At 43.6% G+C, this 20915-nt stretch overlaps 1 protein-coding gene across 1 annotated transcript in view; it reads left to right on the top strand.

Annotated features, from left to right (window-relative positions):
- The first annotated feature begins 17760 nt into the window (after positions 1–17760).
- Positions 17761–20915, top strand: part of c9orf72 (C9orf72-SMCR8 complex subunit) — a 35391-nt gene continuing 32236 nt past the window's right edge. Inside the window, exons 1-2 of the mRNA XM_080188309.1 lie at positions 17761–17833; positions 18953–19454. Of these exons, the coding sequence (XP_080044435.1) occupies positions 19011–19454 (444 nt within the window). The 5' untranslated portion in view covers positions 17761–17833; positions 18953–19010. The remainder of the gene's footprint in view (positions 17834–18952; positions 19455–20915) is intronic.

Raw genomic sequence — 20915 nt, 5'->3', positions numbered from 1 at the left:
CCCATACAAAAATACGCGGAACTAATCTCTAATTCTCTCTAAATTTTTATGCTAACATCATTCCACCATTGCCAAATCCAAACTAACCTTTGACAGAAAGGATAGCTTTGCTGAATTGGAAATTTTGCCAAATCTACGATTTATGACTTTTCTACATTGCCATTTAAATACATAAAAATTCCTGCTTGATATATTAGTGGTGTTTTCCACTCACAGAGATCTTTTGCCAAGCCAAAAATACATTCTACTAACCACAGAAATGAGTAATGTGGTAAATGAATTTAAGAACCGGTGTAATGCCACAATTATAGACTATACATCCCAAGGATTGACAATCATACATGCCAAATGGTATGCCCCTGGGCTGTCTGTTCTGGGCAGAGTATTGACCAACCCATACCTAATGTCATAGGTGGGCAGCACTTGTTGCACAATCCTGAATGTGCTAAGAATTACACTAACAACCAAATTAAGATGATTAGTTGGGCTTGCAATGGAACTCACATTACCTAGATTGTCTCTCATTTATATTCTCATACAGGGGCTTGTCCTCGTAGGAAAAAAGAATAGGTCCAGATATTGCACCGTCTTTGAATAAACAAAAGCATGGAGTAGAAGAATTCATGGTGCATTTGCCATGGCAACATATCAACCAATCAGAGTTGACATGCCAGCTTTTCTCATGCAGTATAAACAATTGCTGCCTTTGAAATTTGGGATTCTTGCATCTGTCCTGCTGAGTGCAAGATGAAAAGCTTCAATAGCATGATTGTCTTTTCTCAGCAATAATCAGGTTTTACCTTTGTGTTTTGTCTTCTTTCCTTCCTGGTTTCTCTGTTGCCTCATAGCTAGAAACAACTTTGATTTATCTGCCAAGTATATTCTACAATGTGCACTATGTGGTCCCAGTTTTGTATAGATGCCAAAATTATGATAAGCTCAGCCATTGTGAATCAGTTAATTATTTGAAAAGAAACAATGGGCAAGGATTTATTTCCAAGGAGTGGAAAATAAGATCTGGATTACATTTGAGATTCCTAAATTCAGAAGAATGTCATTTGTAATAAAGCTCACAGTTTTCACAATCTATCGGACTGACTGGAATGTTGTTGTATTTGTCACATTGGTTGAAAGTTTATTTTCCATGGCTGCCCAAACTTGTTTTTGAATCATTTGTTCATGATTTTCATCATTATATTTTTGTGTGAGGAATCTTTTCTTGTGCCAGCCACATCTGTTGATTGTCTCTCCTTTTCCATGGACATTGATCAATTGAAGCTTTTACTGAGTAGTGAACACCCTTCACCCTCCAGGTCGACCATTCATTGTTTTTTTAAAATCATAGAATCCTACAGTTCAGAAGGAATCATTTGGCCCAATGAGTCTACACTGACCACAATCCCACCCAGGCCCTATCCCCGTAACCCGAGCTAGTCCCCCTGATACTAAGGGGCAATTTAGCATGGCCAATCCACCTAGCCCACATATCTTTGGAGTGTGGGAGGAAACTCCCGCAGACATAGGAAAAATGATGTGGCGATGCCAGTGTTGGACTGGGATAGGCACAGTAAGAAGTCTGACAATACCAGGTTAAAATCCAACAGGTTTATTTGGTAGCACGAGCTTTCAGAGCACTGCTCCTTCATCAGGTGAGTGTGCTACCAAATAAACTTGTTGGACTCCACGCAGACAGTGATCCAAGCTAGGAATTGAACCCAGGATGCTGTGAGGCAGCAGTGCTCACCACTGTGCCACCGTACTTGCCAAGACTATTCATGCCAGTTCATTCAAGATCACATGGCTTGAGAACTTTTTGATTCTTTTTCTTTGGTTATCTATAACTTATTCCTGTAAAATCTGGTCTTCAGTGTGACCCTCAGGTCAATATTCAGTTTGGGTTTTAATTCTAGTCAGTTCCTTGTAACTCCCGATCAATGTTGGCTTGATGCTTTGTTCGACCTGTGGAGCAGACATGGAGAGACATAACTTTTGTGGTAACATTTCCAAGTTGGAGTAACAAACAACCTAAGAACACAAATCTTTTGGAAACAGGATTCTGGAGTGGAAAAGGGGAAAAGGAACATTGGATTTACATCGTGACATTGATACAAAGGTGAAGAAGGATGTGATAATAAATTTGTGCAAGATTTAAGTACTGGGTGAAGTTTTCAGCACCCCATGATGATGGGAAAAAAATGCAACACAAAACACGCAATGCTGATACTTGATATATGAAGATGTGGCATTAACGACGGACTTGAAAAACTAGGGTGGGGATTTTGCACCTGGCATTTGTCACAAGTAAGATGCGACATGGGTGCAAAGTGTCACAATAGCTGGAAAATGAGAATCATGCCAACGAGATCTCATTTTTTGATATTCCATTCCCCTCCGCCACTGATGTAATGAGGTCTCCGCCCAGGAAGGTCAGGGACCTCATTTCAATATATTTAAATATCATTAGTGGGCTTCTCCACCTAACGTGCCCCAATGTTTGGAATTCCCCCCTCACTGCTGTGATGTCACATCAGCCATGTTTACAACTGTTTTTTTATAAAACGTGTATCAGGTGGAGGGAAGCCCCGCGTAGGTAAATATAACCCCATGGGGGGAGTTGGGGGAAGGACATGATGGACCTTACTCTCCTAGCATTGTCCCAGCAGCCTGGCACTGACTCCAGGTACCCTGACACTGCACTGAGCCCATCACCCTGGCCATGCCTGGAGGCTCTGGTGTAGTGCCAGGAGGCCCCTCCGGGGAGCTCCACTGGGAGGGGTTCCCGATGTCTATGTGTTGGGGGCAGGGGGGGCTTGAAGGACCCAAGGGTTCTCCATGTGCATGAGGAGGGTGTCCTATTTTACTTAATAGAGATCAGAAGGAGGCATCCCAATATTTTCCAGCCTCATCCTGCCAGTGAGATGGTGTGGGCTTCAGTTTTTTTTTACAGAGTGCTGCAGGATATGATGAGGAAAGGCAGTTGCTCAGTCGGTGAGCTGCACACTGGTTTTGTTGCCTCAGCCAGCACTCTGTGCAGAAATGGGAAAATTCTATCCCAGGTTAGTATTCAGTGGAATGGAGAAGGATAAGGGGATCTAATAAATATGGGGAAAAAAATTCAACATGAGAGTATTTCTAATATTCCATTCTTGGCTGTTGTCCTTTAATGGCACAATTCACAGGCATGTATCAGTTTTGATGTGTATATGAACTTCACTAACACATTTTCATAAAATTGGCAATCTAATGCACTTCACCACCCCCTCCCCTGGCTTAATCTCCCATCATTATTTTGTTTTCTTCAGACTCGAATTCTACAGTGACCTCCTCACAAACCTCCAGGGTTGCACAAAGTCGAACCGGTCCAAAATCTCCCACTCAATTCTGCCCTGAACCATGCCCCCCCCTCACCTTTCACCTCTGTGCCTTCTGAGCTCCATTGGCCCCCAGTGCCACAATATATTACATTCAAAATCCACTTTCTCATTTACAAATCCCTCCAGGATTCATCCCACCTGACATCTGCAACTCTCCCAATTCATGCCCTCAGCCACCTGACTCCATTCTCCTGTACAGCCCCTCTTCTTCAGCGGAGTTTGAACTGTTTCAGCTCCACCCTGAAGAACATCCACCATATTGGGGGCGATTCTCCCAGTCCACTGCGCTCTCCATCAGGGGCCTAATGGGGGAGGGCGGGTGCTTCTCGGGTGGAGGAGGGAGGTCCTGCTGCCACTCTGCACTCGGGCTTGCTGACGGGGGACGGAGGCCAGTGTCGGGGACTGAACACTAAGGTGGTGGGCCGTCTTACTTGCCAGGGCGAAGGGGAATCGGGAGAATAGGAGGGGGGACTGAGGCAGGTTGGGGTGTGGGGGAAGGGGTGGGATCTAGGCTGCATGTACAGGAAACCAGCGATCAGATGGTGGGTGGGGGGGTTGCACAGCCAGTGATGGGGTGTTGCAATTGATCTAGTCAGTGATCGGGAGTCTGGCAGTGCAGGTCTGACAGATTGGCACATGCGCAATGGCCCACTCAGTGCTATGCTGCTGGCTTCTTGGGTGTGAATAGGCACAACCTACAGTTTTTCAATTACATTCACGCTCCTGCACTCCGCACTGCACAGAGTGTGGGAGATTCATTTTGAAAATCCCATTGAGAAAAAAACAGTGAGATTTACTCATTTTTACGTGAATTTGGCACTGCGAATTTGTGGAGATTTAAAGGATCCTTTAAGTTTAACGCATTTGCCTTGTTGTCTCTCCTAATTCTTGTTCTGGGTCCAGCTTGCTTCAGCAATGTCCCCAGGAATATTGAGGATTGTAAACTGACTGATGTCATTACCATTTGATATTTCAGCCCATTATTTTAATTCTGAGGAACCAAAACCATTGTTTTTGCACATTTACTTTTCATTTCTTCGAGAAAGGAAACAGGCAAAGCTACAATTCTGCTATTGGCCTCTGTTGTTATGTGTCCGATACATTTTGCCTGCAAAAGTCACCTTGATATTTCTATAAAATGAAGGTGTCGATTCTGAACAGCAGAACACATTTCTCTCAGATCAGTGGTTTTATTGTTCATTAATCATATCATCATCTTCAATCAACCAACTGCTTTTGATTTCACGTGTGAGTAGGCTGAAATATAATTTAATTATTGACACCAGCATCACCATTTGCATTTAAATTTGAACCACCAATTCGGCTAGGGAATTGTTAACTGTATATTTTTGTTTCCAAAGTGCACCTCCCCGACTTTCCAAAGTGCATAAATTAAAACAAGCTTTTGGGGGTGAATTGCTTTGCTATTCTTAGTCCAAGACTTCCTGATCCCAACTGTTAGCAGAGTGTGCGAAGTGGCCAGGTATCACTGAAACTTCAGCCAATACAAAGACTCACGAAAGCCAGTGTCCCAGTTTAAAGATGTATCTTTTATTTGACCAGCGAATTGCATGGACAGAGTTCTAGGTCCTGCCAGACATAGAGCAGCCTGACACCTCCAATAAACTCTGACATGTACAGCTTAGGGTAGATCAATTATACATTTTTCTTATCAAATTCTCCTGCTTTTGAAGAGCTTTGAATCAATCATCGTCAATATACTTAAATCATTAATAACATCTGTCATATACTTCAGCCAATTGTATTTTACCCTCTCACATGATGGGTTTGCATTGGTGTGTGGAACCCGGATGCTTTCTCCCGTATTGCTGACTCGACTTCCTCTATTGCTTAGCAACACCAGACGCTGAGGTCAAAATTAATATTCCCACCATGTCACTGGCTATATCAGGCTAATGCACATTCTCACATCTGAGAAGGCATTGTCTTATCTGGAGAGTGAATTCACTCTATCCATAAGCAGCCCTGAGAACCTTACATCTAGCAATTCTTGTTGATAAGAATTTGCACTTTCTGAGCTTTCATTGTTTCCTAAGAATGTGGTTCTGTCTGAAAATCCCTGTAGCATCATGCCTTGTGACAGCTTGCCCTTGGCTAAAGTGCAAAACCACTTTATGAAAATACAGTTAATATATTTAAAATATCACAATATGCATTTAAATAATAATCACTTGTTTTAAATCTCTTACTGCATTCACATGTGCATTAGTTTATAATTCTGATTTAGAGTCATTTAACTCAAAGCTTCTAGTTCTGTCAGTGTCTTAAATACCTAATGGTTTAAAATCTTCTCTAACCTAACCTGTCCCCAACACCAAATACTTTCTGAGGGGAAGAAATTTCTTCTCATCTCCCCGCTAGGTCTTCTGATGTTTTTATACCTCTGAGTTCTGGTTGTTGGTCTCCTCATTAGGATTTGTTTTTCTCTATCTCCTCTATCAAAATCTATCATCACCTTGAAAACCTTTTTTGTGTCACCTCTGAACCTTCCCTGATCCAGCCCTAACCTCTCCTCATAACTGAAGGCCCTTAACCTTGGTAACAACCTGGTGAACTTCTTCTCTTCACATTCTAAGATGATTAGATCTTTCCTGAAGTGTGGTGACGTGTTCACAATATTCCAACTGCAGTCTAACCAGTCATTTATGACTTGTAGAATGATCTCTTTTCTGTCCATTGCCTGGGGATGGGCAATAAATGCTGGCCAGTTAGTGATGCCCATGTCCCATGAATGAATAAAAAAAAATTCTGTATGCTCCTATTTATAAACTAAATACCTACATGCTCATCAACTTTTCCTGCCTTTAAGGCTTTTTGTATACAAACACCACTGTCTCTCTGCTCAACTACAGATTTCTAATTGTGCCAATTATAGGATATTGTCATTCTACACTAGTTCTCATTAACGGCAACAGTTCACACTGAGCCACTTTACCTGTGATGCTTCCACCCATTTTCACAAGCTTGTCATAAGATCATAAGACAATAAGCCAAAGCAGCAGAATTAGGCCATTCAGCCCATTGAGTCTGTTCCACTATCAGGTTTTGGCTGACAAGTTTCTCAGTCCCATTCTCCTGCCTTTTCCTCATAACTTTTGATCCCCTTACCAATCAAAAACCCATCTGTCTCTGCTTTAAGTACACTCAATGACCTGGCCTCTACAGCCTGCTGTGGCAATGAATTCCACAGGTTCACCACCCTCTGGCTGAAGAAATTCCTTCTTATCTCAGTTTTAAGCTGTGCCCTCAGTCCCAATGATGGAAACGTCTTCTTTATGTCCGCTCTATCCAGGCCTTTCAGTATTCTGCGAGTTTCAATGAGATCCCCCCTTCGTCCTTCTAAACTCCATTGAGTACAGATCCAGAGTCTTCAAACGCTCCTCGTACATCAAGTCTTTCATTCCCGGAATACCAAAGTCTATAACTATTCATATTCCTAGCCATTACATTGACAAGTTTGGTATCATTCGCAAACTTTATAAAGCTGCTCCCAACACTCAAGTCAAGGTAATTTACAAAAATTGAAAAATCTAATAGAGCCAAAGTTTATCCTTGGGGAACACCACAGCAAACCATCTCCCAGTTCGAAAAACATTCATTGAAGCAATTCTATATTTATACCTCCATTTTCCGCTCTCGGTCACTGGAGATTCAAACCCCTTTTAAAAAGTGATCAGTCTCTATGGGAATCATAACGTTGGTGAAAGGCTTCAGTGGTACAACTGATCTGAAATTTACCTCTCACCTCTTTCCATTTAAAGATGTATTGATCTTATTCTTCATTTATGTTTTTTTTCTAATATTTTTGCAATTACCGAATTAGCACAAATTCCTTTTCTTTTTTCTTTCATTACTTTGCTCCTTGTGTTTCCTTGATTTGCAAAATTTTTATACCCAAGTTGGCAGTGTTTCCATTCTGTGTTTTCCTTCTCCATTATGCGAGATTCGAGCAGTTCCTTAAAGGCTCATTTTACAGCAGGAAGTGGAAACTGGTATAAAGCAGGCAGGCAGTGTACCAGAGGGGGTTGCAGAGGTTCTTTGGCTGTGATCATCTTTAGAACTCAGATGGGGGCTATGTATCACCTTAACAAGGGCTTAATGACAGTGTGCTATCACTGGTAATGAGATGACAATGTCAGAATGCTTCTGAAGGGGGCGAATATAGGAGAGACTGAAGTTAACTTCTGCCCTTCTGATGATAAGCAATCTGGATGGATATGTGGTGGTATTTAACCAGCTGTCATTTTAATCCTCCTGGGGAATCTCTTCAGTCTTTAGTACCTGGCTGAGGACACTGACAGGCTCTTTATGTACAAATAGCCAGCTGGCCAGAAGTAACATGCAAATGAACATCAAGTCTGATTGATGGATTTCACTTTGGTACCATCCAGAGGTTAAATCTTTATCCCCTTCCTGCAACATCTCACATCATTCATCCGTTACAGGGTTCTTCACCATTTCTACAGACGAGTATAATAACTCACAGTTCCAGCTGGATGGCTAGCCACAGTATTAACATTTAAAAAATGTTTGTGTTTAAAATAAATGTTGTTGTTGTAGTGTAAACATTTGCAGTTTAAAAAGGAAGTGCTGGAGATGCAGAGCACGTCATTCAGCATTTCAGAGAAATGAGGTTAATGTGTGGGATGCAACTGGTCATTAGAACTGACAACTTTGATACTGTTAAAGAACTGCCACCAGGCAAAGCTGTTTTCAGCAGATGTTGGAGCATAAGTGAAGGAACAAAATCCACCCTGTACACTTTGGCAATACAATAATGCCATGGATGCTGGATATCTGAAATGAAACCAGAAAATGCTGGAAATACTCAGCCGGCCTGGCAGCATCTGTGGAGAGAGAACCAGAGTTAATGGTTTGTGTTAATGGCTCTTCGTCAAAACCCAAGATTGGACCCATTGGGTGGGGTAACCTTACTACAGTCTGATTTAACAACAGATAGTTCTAGAAGGTCAGTTCTGCAACTAGCTTAATACTTTTATAATAGTACATAGACTTATGTTGAGAGGGCTAATACCTGACAGCTTTGTAATCATAGAATCCCATTCAGCCTCGAGTCTGTGCTGACTCTCTGACAGAGTATCTTACTCTGGGCCTCTCCCTGTAACCACATTTACTATGGCTAATCCATCTAACTTATACATCCTGGGACAACTTAGCATGGCCAATCTACCTAACCTGCACATCTTTGGACTGTTGGAAGAAACCAGTGCGCCCAGAGGAAATACACACAGACACAGAGAGAACATGCAAACTCTACACAGACAGTCATCCAAGACTGGAATTGAACCCAGGTCCCACTGCTAACCACCATGTCGACCTTATAACGAGAAATCCTAATAATGTACTTCGATTGTGGGATAAGTAATTCCATGGTGTAGTGAGAAACAAGGATCATAGCAAGAATTGAGCATTATAACATTGTAATATACAAAAAGATTTGTTCAGTGATACCTGCAGAGCCAAGGAGTTTTCACAAGGTATTCTGAACTGAAGATTTTCCTATTGGAATAAAAGCTTATTCCATTAACAGTGCAGGGCAACTGGGATTTCAGTTTAAAGAGAAATAGTTCTTGCTGCTGAACTTCATTGACCAACTGAAAATAGCTACCGAATTATAATGAACATTTACAGACAACTTCTACCGTGACACAATGATGTGGAGATGCCAGCGTTGGACTGGGATGGGCACAGTAAGAAGTCTCACAACACCAGGTTAAAGTCACAAGCTTACAGAGCGCTGCTCCTTCGTAAGGTGAGTGGTGACGCTTCCCTGTGAGTCCAAAGAAAGAAAATGTCTTCAATGCCACCCACCTGATGAAGGAGCAGCGCTCTGAAAACTGTTAATTTCAAATAAACCTGGTGTTGTGAGACTTCTTACTGTGACACAACTATGTGCAACTCCTGTGAGAAAAACAGGCTCCGCATGGGAAAAAAACGGAACTGTTCTGAACAGTTATGATCTGGAGTTTATTTAAAAGATCATTTAAGATAAAGACTAATAAATAATTTGAAGTGTACCTTTCTATAGAAGACTAAGATAGGTGTTGGGTATGATAGCTAATAATTTAACAACCAGGGTCATTTTCACAAAATGACTCTGAACTGGATACGATTGAAAATGAGTCACGGAAACAATCTGTTGCTTTATATCTTCAGATGTAAATGCATTTTATCACATTTGTCACCTCCTTCATACCAAGAAGATAACAAGAGGTAGTGTTAGTGTTCCTAACCTCTTTTTCTGATGAGTGTACCTGTGCCATTTCTACTCTCGGCTGGAACTGAGAAACTTCATCAACTTTGTATCCAATTTCCACCCTTCTCTCACCTTCACATGGTCTATCTCTGACATTTTCCTTCCCTTTCTCAGTTTCTCTGTCTCCATTTCTGGCAATAGCCTGCTCATTATTATTCATTATAAGCCCACTGATTCTTACAGTTACCTTGACCACACTTCCTCACACGCTGCACCTTGAAGGGCTCCATTCCATTTTCCCAGTTTCTCTGTCCCAGTCACATTTGCTCCAATGATGCAACTTCACACAGCACTTCTGCTAATGTCCTCCCTTATTCTCAACCGAGGATTCCACACTACCTGCCCTAACTATGTGACAGGGCCCTCAACTGTGCCTGACCCATTTCCAATACTTCTGCTCTCACTCTATCACCTTCCTCCCTCCCTTCCAGAAATGCAAATAGGGTTCTCTTAGTCATCATTTAACCAATTGAGTTTACCAGGCTCCTTTCTCCTTTACTATAACCATTGTTACTCCCTTTACTTGTTGTTCCAGAACAGTTCAGTCATTTAATCTCACCCAGATTCTACCCTATCCCAGAGGTTCCCTTTCATTTTTCCTCCCCTCCCCCTTTTCAATGGCATATAACTCATCAGATCTCTACCTCCATTCAGCTCTGAGGGAGTCACGTCAGACCTAAAACTTTTGTTTCTCTCTCCATAGAAACTATCAGGCCTGCTGAGTATTTTCAGCACTTTCTGTGTCAATTTCAGATTACCAGCATTCCAAGGTAAGTTGCTTTTTATCTTATGTTAATGGAGTGCCTGGGATGGCGATGTTCAAAGTTTTATTAGTTTTTGGTCCTGTTCTTCGCCATAATACTCTACAGAGTGGTACAGAGCATCCGATCCATGAATATAAATATTTCTGTTCAAAAAACTTTCTGGGACAGGTTCGAAACATTTTATTATCCTGTTTTTTTCCACTGCTTACTTCAGTATTTCCTTATATAATAAGAATGAGTGGATTCTGAATCTTTGTAATGCCATGTGGAAATATTTCCTTTTTCCCATCCCTAAAAATCTCTGCATTTCTACACGGAAACAAGCCAGCAATGCTGTAATTGCAGATATTAGTATTATTTTCATAACTGCTAGGCAAGAGAGAGAGACAACTTAGACATGGTCACTACCCAGGGAACCCCTGCTGATAGTTTCCACAGACACTAAATTCACGCAGCCCATGAGCTAGCTATCACTCAGTGGTAACGTTATTATCTCTAAGGCAGAGTTTGGTGTGTGTGATTCCCATTCCACCATTTCCAATGTTACGACGGTGAAAATACAACAAAACAATTGTTAATTGGCTGTAAAGTGCTTTGGGATGTCCTGAGGTTGTGATATATAAATGCAAGTCTTTTGGGCAAGATTTGCTTGGCCTGTCATCTCTGGGCTGACATATAATCAGCTGAGATATTGAAGGGCTGTTGTTGCCTGTGGAATGGCATCACTTTCAGCATTGGAAGACGGAAAATAATCACCCTTTTGTAAATTTGTAGGGTTGTACAGAATGCACTTTGCAACTCAGAATGAAATAAACAAATTTTGTTTTATGGTACTGAAAAAGTTTAGGGCATTTGCATAGGTGAGACCATATTCAAGAAGTCTGCCTATTCAACAGCCCTGAGGTAAATAGCATTAAGCTAGGAAGATCCCAGGTTTAAGGCCTGATTTAAATAAATGCTTGTCGGGGGTCAGGAATGAGTCAAAATCATCTCAAAAATCTTCAGTCATCAAAGAAAGAATAATTGACCAGGATCCCTGTTTCTGATTGCTGTTCAGTGACTGACACACAACATAAGGTTGCCAATTCTGGAAGGACAGATTGCTGAGATTTAATCACATTACTGCTTACCTCCAACAACCAGCCGTCAAATAGCCTCAGCTCTGTTCCATCTCCAAGATAGTTACAGCTAATAAATGTAATCAAGGGCGGTGAGGTTTAACAGGGAGTTGCAGGTGCATGGTGGTTTTCCAGATCAGCTTGGAACTCAATTTTTATAAACTTGTGTTCGATTCCCGGCTTGGATCACTGTCAATGTGGAGTTTGCACATTATCCTCGTGTTTGTGTGGGTTTCCTCCGGGTGCTCCGGTTTCCTCCCACAGCCCAAAGATGCGCGAGTTAGATTGATTGGCCATGCTAAAATTGCCGCTTAGTGTCCTGAGATGCGTAGGTTAGAGGAATTAGCGGATAAATATGTAGGGATATGGCGGTAGGGTCCAGTTGGAATTGTGGTCGGTGCAGACTCGATGAGTCAAATGGCCTCTTTCTGCACTGCAGGGTTTCTATGATTCTGTGGCTAAGGGACAATTTAGCATGGCCAATCAACCTAAACTGCACATCTTTGGATAGTGTGAGGAAACTGGAGCATCCAGAGGAAACCCATGCAGACACGAGGGGAACATGTAAACTCCATACAGACAGTGACCCAAGCTGGGAATCAAATCCAGAGCCTTGGAGCTGTGAGGCAGCCGTGTAGCCCTTAATGGTAGAACAGTAACGTCAGGAAACATCTGACATGGTTGCTTCCTAGAGAATTGTCTAACATGAAGGCAGATGGAATCCAAAATGAAATTACAGATTGAATTATTAATTGACAAGGTAATAGGAAACTGGAGTATTGTTACCAATTTCAAAAGCTGTAATTATATAGCTGCAACCAAAGAAATCTCCTGGGAATCTTTCCTTAGCTGCTCCTGTTCATAATATTTGTTAATGACCTAAACTAAGTGGATGGCAACATGAATGGATGACTCAGAAATCTGTGGTAAGTACGCTGTACTAAGGAGAAAAATCAACTATTAACATCAATATCTTTTCTTTTGCTGGATGTCCAATGGGATGCATGAGAAGATATGGTTTAGAGCTGATATTTAGGTAGTTTCTGGAATTTGCGTGGTTCTGGAGAATTCTCTGATTTCTCAGTGTTTTCAGAAGCCCTCTGTCAATAAGCCCCTCCAGTCCAGAAACCAGTGTGACTGTCTGTGTAATGGGGATTGTCTACTCTGCTGGAGAGACCTCCTCAAAAGAAGAGAGGGCCAAAAGGGAGAGGAGGCCAGCTGCTACAGGTAGTGTCCCAGAGTAGGGCCTGCAGAACAAGAGGCACAGCCAGGAGAACAGGTCAGCAGGAAATGCAAAATGTAAGGATGTGGAGAATGGGCCCTTAACCAGCAGACAGATTCTACAGGCAGGAATTTTGATTTGATTTGATTTGATTTATCATTGTCACATGTATTAGCATACAGTGAAAAGTATTGTTTCTTGCACATTATACAGACAGAGCATATTGTTCATAGAGAAGGAAAGGAGAGGGTGCAGAATGTAGTGTTACAGTCACAGCAAGGGTGTAGAGAAAGATCAACTTAATGTGAGGTAGGTCCATTCAAAAGTCTGACAGCAGCAGGGAAGAAGCTGTTCTTGAGTCAGTTGGTACGTGACCTCAGACTTTTGTATCTTTTTCCCAACGGAAGAAGGTGGAAGAGAGAATGTCTGTCGGTCATGCTACCTGAACATGCCTGAGGTTCAGTGCCAAAGAATGCTCTGCCTCTTCAGGGAGACTATTACCTTCACATGTAAACCCATCAGTCCTGCAATTACTTCTAACTGTGTAGCTGGCCACCCTATGCCAGTGAACAAAGAACAAAGAAAATTACAGCACAGGAACAGACCCTTCCCCCTCTCCAAGCCTGCACCGACCATGCTGCCCAACTTAACTAAAACCCTCTACCCTTCCGGGGACTGTATCCTTCTATTCCCATCCTATTCATGTACTTTTAAAGATGCCCCTTAAAAATCACTAGTGTATCTGTTTCCACTATCTCCCCCAGCAACAAATTCCAGGCAGCCACTACTCTAAACTGCATCAAACTGCGGTTCAGCAAAATTATGTTACAAACTTGACAATTAATTTTCACTGTTCTTGGCCTAATTTCTGTTCTAATTTCATAGTATCACAGTATATGTTTCAAGATAAATATCCACAATTTACTGGCTCACATACTCTCACACGATTCAAGCAAGTAAGTTCAGTACACTTGATTGTGCACATATCCATGCTATTCTTCAATAGTTTCCTTTACTGTTTCAGTAGAGTTTAGCTTGTAAAAACTAATTTTTGCAAAAGGCCACTCAATGAGTAGAATCATGTACTACAGCAAAGTGTAACATATCTGTAGTCTTGCACTGTAGTTCCACCTTGTGTCAATAGTCAAGCAATACATCTATGACTTAAAAAAACTACCTTCTTAAAGAGCAAGTCTTTTCATGAGCTCCTTACAAAATAATAGCATTACGGAGAATTTTAAATTGTAATTGCATTAATAATATATGATTGTTTCCTTGTCTATTCCTGCAGTTATAGAGGTGAGGAGACATTTCTTCATCCAAAGAGTGATAAGCCTGTGGAATTCATTGCAACAGGAAGTAGTTGATACCAAAACATTGAATTTATTCAAGAGGCAGCTGGATATAGCACTTGGGGTGAATGGGATCAGATGTTATGGGGAGAAAGCAGGATCATGTTATTGCGTTGGATGATCAGCCATGATGTAATGAATGACGGAGTAGGCTCAAAGGGCCAAATGGCCTCCTCCTGCTCCTATCTTCTATGTTTCTATATTTTCATTTCAATTTAATAAAACTTAAGTACTAATGAACTAATTGGAGTTTTCCAGTTGCTGGTGTAAAAGGGACGAATTAGCATTAACTGATAAAACAGATTATAAGTACACGTATAATTTACTAAACCTTGGAATTAGTCATCTAACTGTTCACCTCAATGAATGATTTTATAAGCAGCAAGTATTATTTAAGTCAAGCAATAACTGAAGACCCTAGAATGGAATAGCGCAGAAAGTGACCATTAGCCAAACATTACAGAAATGATCAGGAAATTAAAAATAATATATGATAATGTATTTTCACCCCTTGGTCCCCTTTATAATTGTTGGCATAGTTATATCAATGGAAGGTTTTTCCACTGTTAAGTCTCTGACGAATAATGGGTGACACGGTGGCACAGTGATTAGGACTGCTACTTCCCAGTACCACGGACCTAGGTTCGATTCTCGCTTGGGTAACTGTCTGTATGGAGTCTGCACATTCTCCCCATAACTGCGTGGGTTTCCTCTGGGTGCTCCGGTTTCCTCCCACAGTCCAAAAGATGTGCTGGTTATGTTCATTGGCCATGCTAAATTCTCCCTCAGTGTAACCGAACAAGTGCCAAAGTATGGCGACTAGAGGATTGTCACAGTAATTTCATTGCAATGTTAATCTAAAGTTACTTGTGACACTAATAAATAAACTTGAGGAGGCCATGGCCTAGTGGTATTATAACTAGGCTATTAATCCAGAAACTCAGCTCATGTTTGAATCAAGCCACAGCACATAGTGGAATTTGAATTCAATAAAAAAAATTGGGAATTGATGACCATGAAACCATTATTGATTGTCAGGAAAACCCATCTGGTTCACTAATGTCCTTCAGGGAAAGGAATCTGCCATCCTTACTTGGTCTGGTCTGCATGTGACTCCGACCTCATTGAATGTTTTTAAGTTAAAGATATATAAAATTTTTGAACAGTAAAGGAACTAAGGGTTATGGTGAGCAGATGGGTGAGCGGAGTTGAGTCCACAAAAGGATCAGCCATGATCTTATTGAATGGCGGAGCAGGCTCGAGGAGCCAAATGGCCCACTCCTGCTCCTGGTTCTCATGTTCTTATCACCAATGGCTTAGAAAGAATTATATTTTATATTTAATTTCTCATCTTTTCAGAGCCACTACCGTGACTAATTTTCTAGCCACAGCTCAAGGTAGTGGTGAGCTGCCTTTTTGAATCACCACAGTCCATGTTCTGAGGGTTGACCCAAGGATGTTGACAGTAGGGGATTCAGCAACGGTTACACCATTGATTGTCAAGGGGCAGTGGTTAGAGTGTCTCTTATTGGTGATGGTCATTGCCTAGCATTTGTGTGGTGCAAATGTTACTTGCCACTTGTCCGTCCAAGCCTGGATATTGTCTGGGTACTTGTTGCAGTTGAACATGAACTGCTTTAGTATCTGAGGAGTCGCAAATGGTGCTGAACATTGTGCACTCTCACTCTCACACACACTTTCTCTCACACACACACTCTCTCTCAGCAGCAAACATCCCCATTTCTGACGTTATGATGGGGGAAAGGTCATTGATGAAGCAGCTGAAGATTGCTGGGCCTTGGACACCACCCTGAGGGACACCTGCAGAGGTGTCCTGAAACTGAGATAACTGACCCGTCTTCCTATGTACGACTCTAACCAGCGGAGAGTTTGCCTCCTGATACCCATTGATTCCAGTTTCGCCAGGGCTCCTTGATGCCATACTTGGTCAAATGCGGCCTTGATGCCAAGGTCTGTCACTCTCACCTCACCTCTGGAACTCAGCCCTTTTGTGCACGTTTGAACCAAGAATGAGGTCAGCAGCTGAGTGACCCTGGTGAAACCTAAACTGGGCGTCACTGAGCAAGTTATTGCTGAGCAGGTGCTGTTTGATAGCACTGTCAATGACCCCTTCCATCACTTTACTGATGATCGAGAGTAAACTGCTTGGGCAGTAATTGGCCGGTTTGGATATGCGGACAGAGTCAGTGGATGGGAGGCTGGTTTGAGTGATGTACTGGGGCACGTTCACAAGCCATTGTAGTTTCTTGCGGTCTTGAACATGATCTAGTTGATATCACATTGCTGTTTGTGGAAGATACTGTGTGCAAATTGGCTGCCTTGATTTCTACATGACAACATGGTGCACTGCTACTTCATAGCGCCAGGGACCCCGGTTCAATTCTGGCCTCGGGTCACCGTCTGTGTGGAGTTTGCATTTTCTCCCTATGTCTGTGTGGGTTTCTCCCACAATCTGAAAGACGTGCTGGTTAGGTGCTAAATTCTCCCTCAGCACACTCAAATAGATACCTGAGTGTGGCATTTGGGGGGATTTTTACAGTAACTTCATTATAGTGTTAATGTCAGCCTAGTTGTGACACTAATAAACACATTTTAAAGTGGCTGCATGTCAAGAAGTATTTAATTAGCTGGAAGATGATGTTTAAGACATGTTGAGGATGTGGGACGCGCTATGCCGACTCATTCCACCACTTTGCTACCTTGCTCCCCCCACAACAGCACCTCTTTAGGGGATTTTCACACTAACTTCATTAGTGTCGCCAGGTGGAGATGCTGGTGTTGGACTGGGGTGGGCACAGTAAGAAGTCTCACCACACCAAGGTTAAAGTCCAACAGCTTTATTTGGAATCATGAGGGATTTGGAATCAGGTGATGAAGGGGCAACACTCTGAACTAGAGGGCACAGCCTCGGTGGGGGGGGGGGGGGGCGGTTTAGAACGGAGTTGAGGAGGAACTTCTTCACTCAAAGGGTGGTGAATCTCTGCAATTCTCTGCCCGTTGAAGTGGTGGAGGCTGCCTCGCTAAATATTTTTAAGTCACGGGTAGATAGGTTTCCGATAGACAGGGGAATTAAGGGTTATGGGGAGACGGCGGGAAAGTGGAACTGATCCACTTCAGATCAGTCATGATCTTATTGAATGGCGGGGCAGGCTCGAAGGGCTGAATGGCCTCCTCCTGCTCCTATTTCTTATGTTCCGAAAGTTGGAGATTCTAAATAAACCTGTTGTACTTTAACCCTGGTGTGGTGAGACTGATTAGTGTCAGTGTAACGGGGTTGTGACACTATGAACACTCCCCCCCCCCCGGGGTGGGGACAATACTGAGGCACGGCTGGATTTCCCGGCCGGGCAAAGACACACACAGCGGGTCCCCCCGCCTCAGGGAACACCCCAGCCCGGCGGCCCGAGTGAGGGCAGGCCGCAGGGACACGGCCCGGGGGTCACAGCCCCCACCCGCACCCCGGACCCCGGACACGTTCACGACCTCCGCACCGCGCCCCCCGGTCCCCGCCCCCGGCCCGGCCCCGCCCCGCCCCCGGGCCCCGCCCAAAACCCGGAGCCGTTAACACCGTTAGCCCCGCCCCCTCTGGGGACCCGGATGTGACGTTGACGGTTCCTGTTGACAGTGATCCCGAAATAGAGAGAAATAAACCAGAGAGAGAGAGAGAGGGACAGGGAGAAAACGGTGAGAGCGGGTGTGGGGAGAGGGATGAGGGGGGTTGCAATGAGGGGATGGGAGGGACGTGGGAGGGTTGGGGAGGGGGACGTGGGAGGGTTGGGGAGGGGGACGTGGGAGGGTTGGGGAGGGGGACGTGGGAGGGTTGGGGAGGGGGACGTGGGAGGGTTGGGGAGGGGGACGTGGGAGGGTTGGGGAGGGGGACGTGGGAGGGTTGGGGAGGGGGACGTGGGAGGGTTGGGGAGGGGGACGTGGGAGGGTTGGGGAGGGGGACGTGGGAGGGTTGGGGAGGGGGACGTGGGAGGGGGGTGCAGGGACGTGGGAGGGTTGGGGAGGGGGGTGCAGGGACGTGGGAGGGTTGGGGAGGGGGGTGCAGGGACGTGGGAGGGTTGGGGAGGGGGGTGCAGGGACGTGGGAGGGTTGGGGAGGGGGGTGCAGGGACGTGGGAGGGTTGGGGAGGGGGGTGCAGGGACGTGGGAGGGTTGGGGAGGGGGGTGCAGGGACGTGGGAGGGTTGGGGAGGGGGGTGCAGGGACGTGGGAGGGTTGGGGGGAGGGCGGGGACGTGGGAGGGTTGGGGGGAGGGTGGGGACGTGGGAGGGTTGGGGAGGGGGGTGCAGGGACGTGGGAGGGTTGGGGGGGGGCAGGGATGTGGGGGGCTGGGGGAGGGGGAAGAAAGATGTGGGGCTGTGGGAAAGAAATGTGGCCGGGTGGCGAGGGGGGGAGATAATACCAGATGAGAAAGAGGGAGAGAGACTGGGGGCATGAGATATTGCAGTAGGGAGAGACTTGAGGTTGGGGGGGGGTGGTGGTGTAGTGCGGTGTGACTGGGTTGGGAAATTGTGAAGAGGGAAACGGGGGGGAAGGGGTGAACAAGGGAGATTGGGAGGTGGGGAGATATAAATTGAGGGAGATTGCAAGTTAAGGGGTGGGAGGAAGTGAGAATTTAGAGAAGGAGTTGAAACAAAGAATCCAGAGCGATAGAGATGGGAAGAGTCAAGATGAAGTGACTGGGTCTGGACAGAGGAAATAAGTGGTATATTTTGGGCAGGTGAACGATTGTGGAATTCTAACTGTTGCCTAATTTGTATTGGAAAATGATTTCTGTATATTTCATTTTTCTTTACTAGGGACTGCTTATAGATGTTCAATGATTGATGCGTTTATCAGTGGCAGCTAAACTGCAGAATGTCTTCTGCCTGCCCACCTCAATCTCCTGCTGTTGCAAAAACAGAGATTTCCTTGGACAATGGATCACCATTGCTGGCTGCTACTTTTGCTTACTGGGACAACATTCTTGGTCCGAGAGTGAGACACATCTGGGCTCCAAAATGTGAACAGCTGCTGCTAAGTGATGGAGAAATAACATTTTTGGCAAACCACACCTTAAATGGAGAGATTCTTCGGAGTGCCAAAAGTGGGGCTATTGACGTCAAATTTTTTGTACTTTCGGAGAAAGGGGTAATCATTATCTCATTGATATTTGATGGGAACATGAACGGTGATCGTAGTACTTATGCTCTGTCAGTGATACTGCCTCAAACCGAACTGAGTTTCTACTTACCTCTGCACAGATTGTGTGTGGACAGACTAACTCACATCATTAGGAAAGGACGGATATGGATGTATAAGGTGAGTCTGTTTAAATATGTGAATAAGTAAATGATTTGTATTATAATTTTCATACCTTGAATTTACAGAAACTAACCAGTATCTTAAGTAGGTATTTATGATTCACAAGATGATTGAGAAATATTAGTGAGTCTATATTTCTTCTATTTAGGAGTAATGGAGAAAGCAGGGGGGGCAGGCAATGTGCCATTTGATTTATTAATCTACAAAATGTATCAACCCCACAGCCAGTCCTGAACTATGTGGGTCTATTTCGAAGATTTTTCCTGTAGACAGTGGTACCCGGAAACAGCAGGATGGTGATCGCTGGTTAAATACAGGCCTCTTCTGAGAGGAGACCCTACAATTGGAGCTTTCTTTCTGTTCATATTCTTCAATGTTGATTTGGTAATTGAGTCATGCAGTCTAGAAGATTTCAGCTGTATGATCCTAGCCTTTTCAGAGATATTTCTTCACAAATGGGTGATAGTAAGAGATCTACAATTAGTCCCTGAACCCTGAAGGCAATGACAGCAAAAATAGTTATCCAATGCTTGAAAGCACAAATAGAGAATGTTAATCTTCTGCAGTGATCTAGAATGTTAGCAGTCAGGATGAAAAGAAGAGTTAAATATAATCCAGAGAAAAGCAAATATCAACTGAAGAATATCAGCATCAGTGTTTCAGACATTAGCAATTGTCCTGCTGTGTTCTGTAGCTGAGTACTCTACATCACTATCGACTGCAAGTAGCCACACTCGAATGCACTACACCTAAACGTTGTAACGTGATGGAGTTTTACAAGAGCTGCAAACACCTTGTGAAAGGACCATCCAAAAGATCACTGACTTCAATCCCTGAAACTCCAGGGCAACCTGAAACTTCATTTTCACAGCATGGCTGTTGGGTGTATTGATGTGCAATTGGAAAATTAAACCTCTCCAGTGTGCTACTGTGGTCACCCAGAGCACATTGTGAAATATATAGTGATTCAATGCCAAACACAATGGAGACATCACAGCTATTTACTCTGCAATTCCAGGCATCATTATATGGCTTAACAACCTGAATATTAAATTATAATTGCTTTACATCAGTCATGAGAAAGAAAGAGGAGGAGGACAGCATACATGTTGGTATGCATTCCCCAGTTTTGGAAAGTCTGCTAACGTGTTCTTTAGGCTCCTATATGAACGTTTGTGGGAGAGGACCAAGCAGTGTTTAGAAAAGCAATAAAAATGACTGGTGCTGGTTGGATTGTCTGAGTTTGCTTTAGCCTAGCTGTTGTCAGAAAAAAAAATATTCTTTGGGAACAAATTAGCAAGTCTACTGGTGATAAATGACTTTCATCCTGCCATTCGCAAGCTTCTCCATGGAGGTTGTTGCTACAGATGCTCTGGAATCTGCCATGTAATGTGGTTCAGCACATGTTTTATTACAAAACCATATCTATTTGAAAAGAAAGAGTTTGTTTCCTGTCAA

Source organism: Carcharhinus amblyrhynchos, chromosome 5 (genome assembly GCF_965287045.1).
Source record: "Carcharhinus amblyrhynchos chromosome 5, sCarAmb.v2.hapA, whole genome shotgun sequence".
NCBI classification, from domain to species: domain Eukaryota; kingdom Metazoa; phylum Chordata; class Chondrichthyes; order Carcharhiniformes; family Carcharhinidae; genus Carcharhinus; species Carcharhinus amblyrhynchos.
The sequence above is the reverse complement of the archived record's forward strand: the minus strand, read 5'-3'. Positions and strand labels throughout refer to the sequence as shown.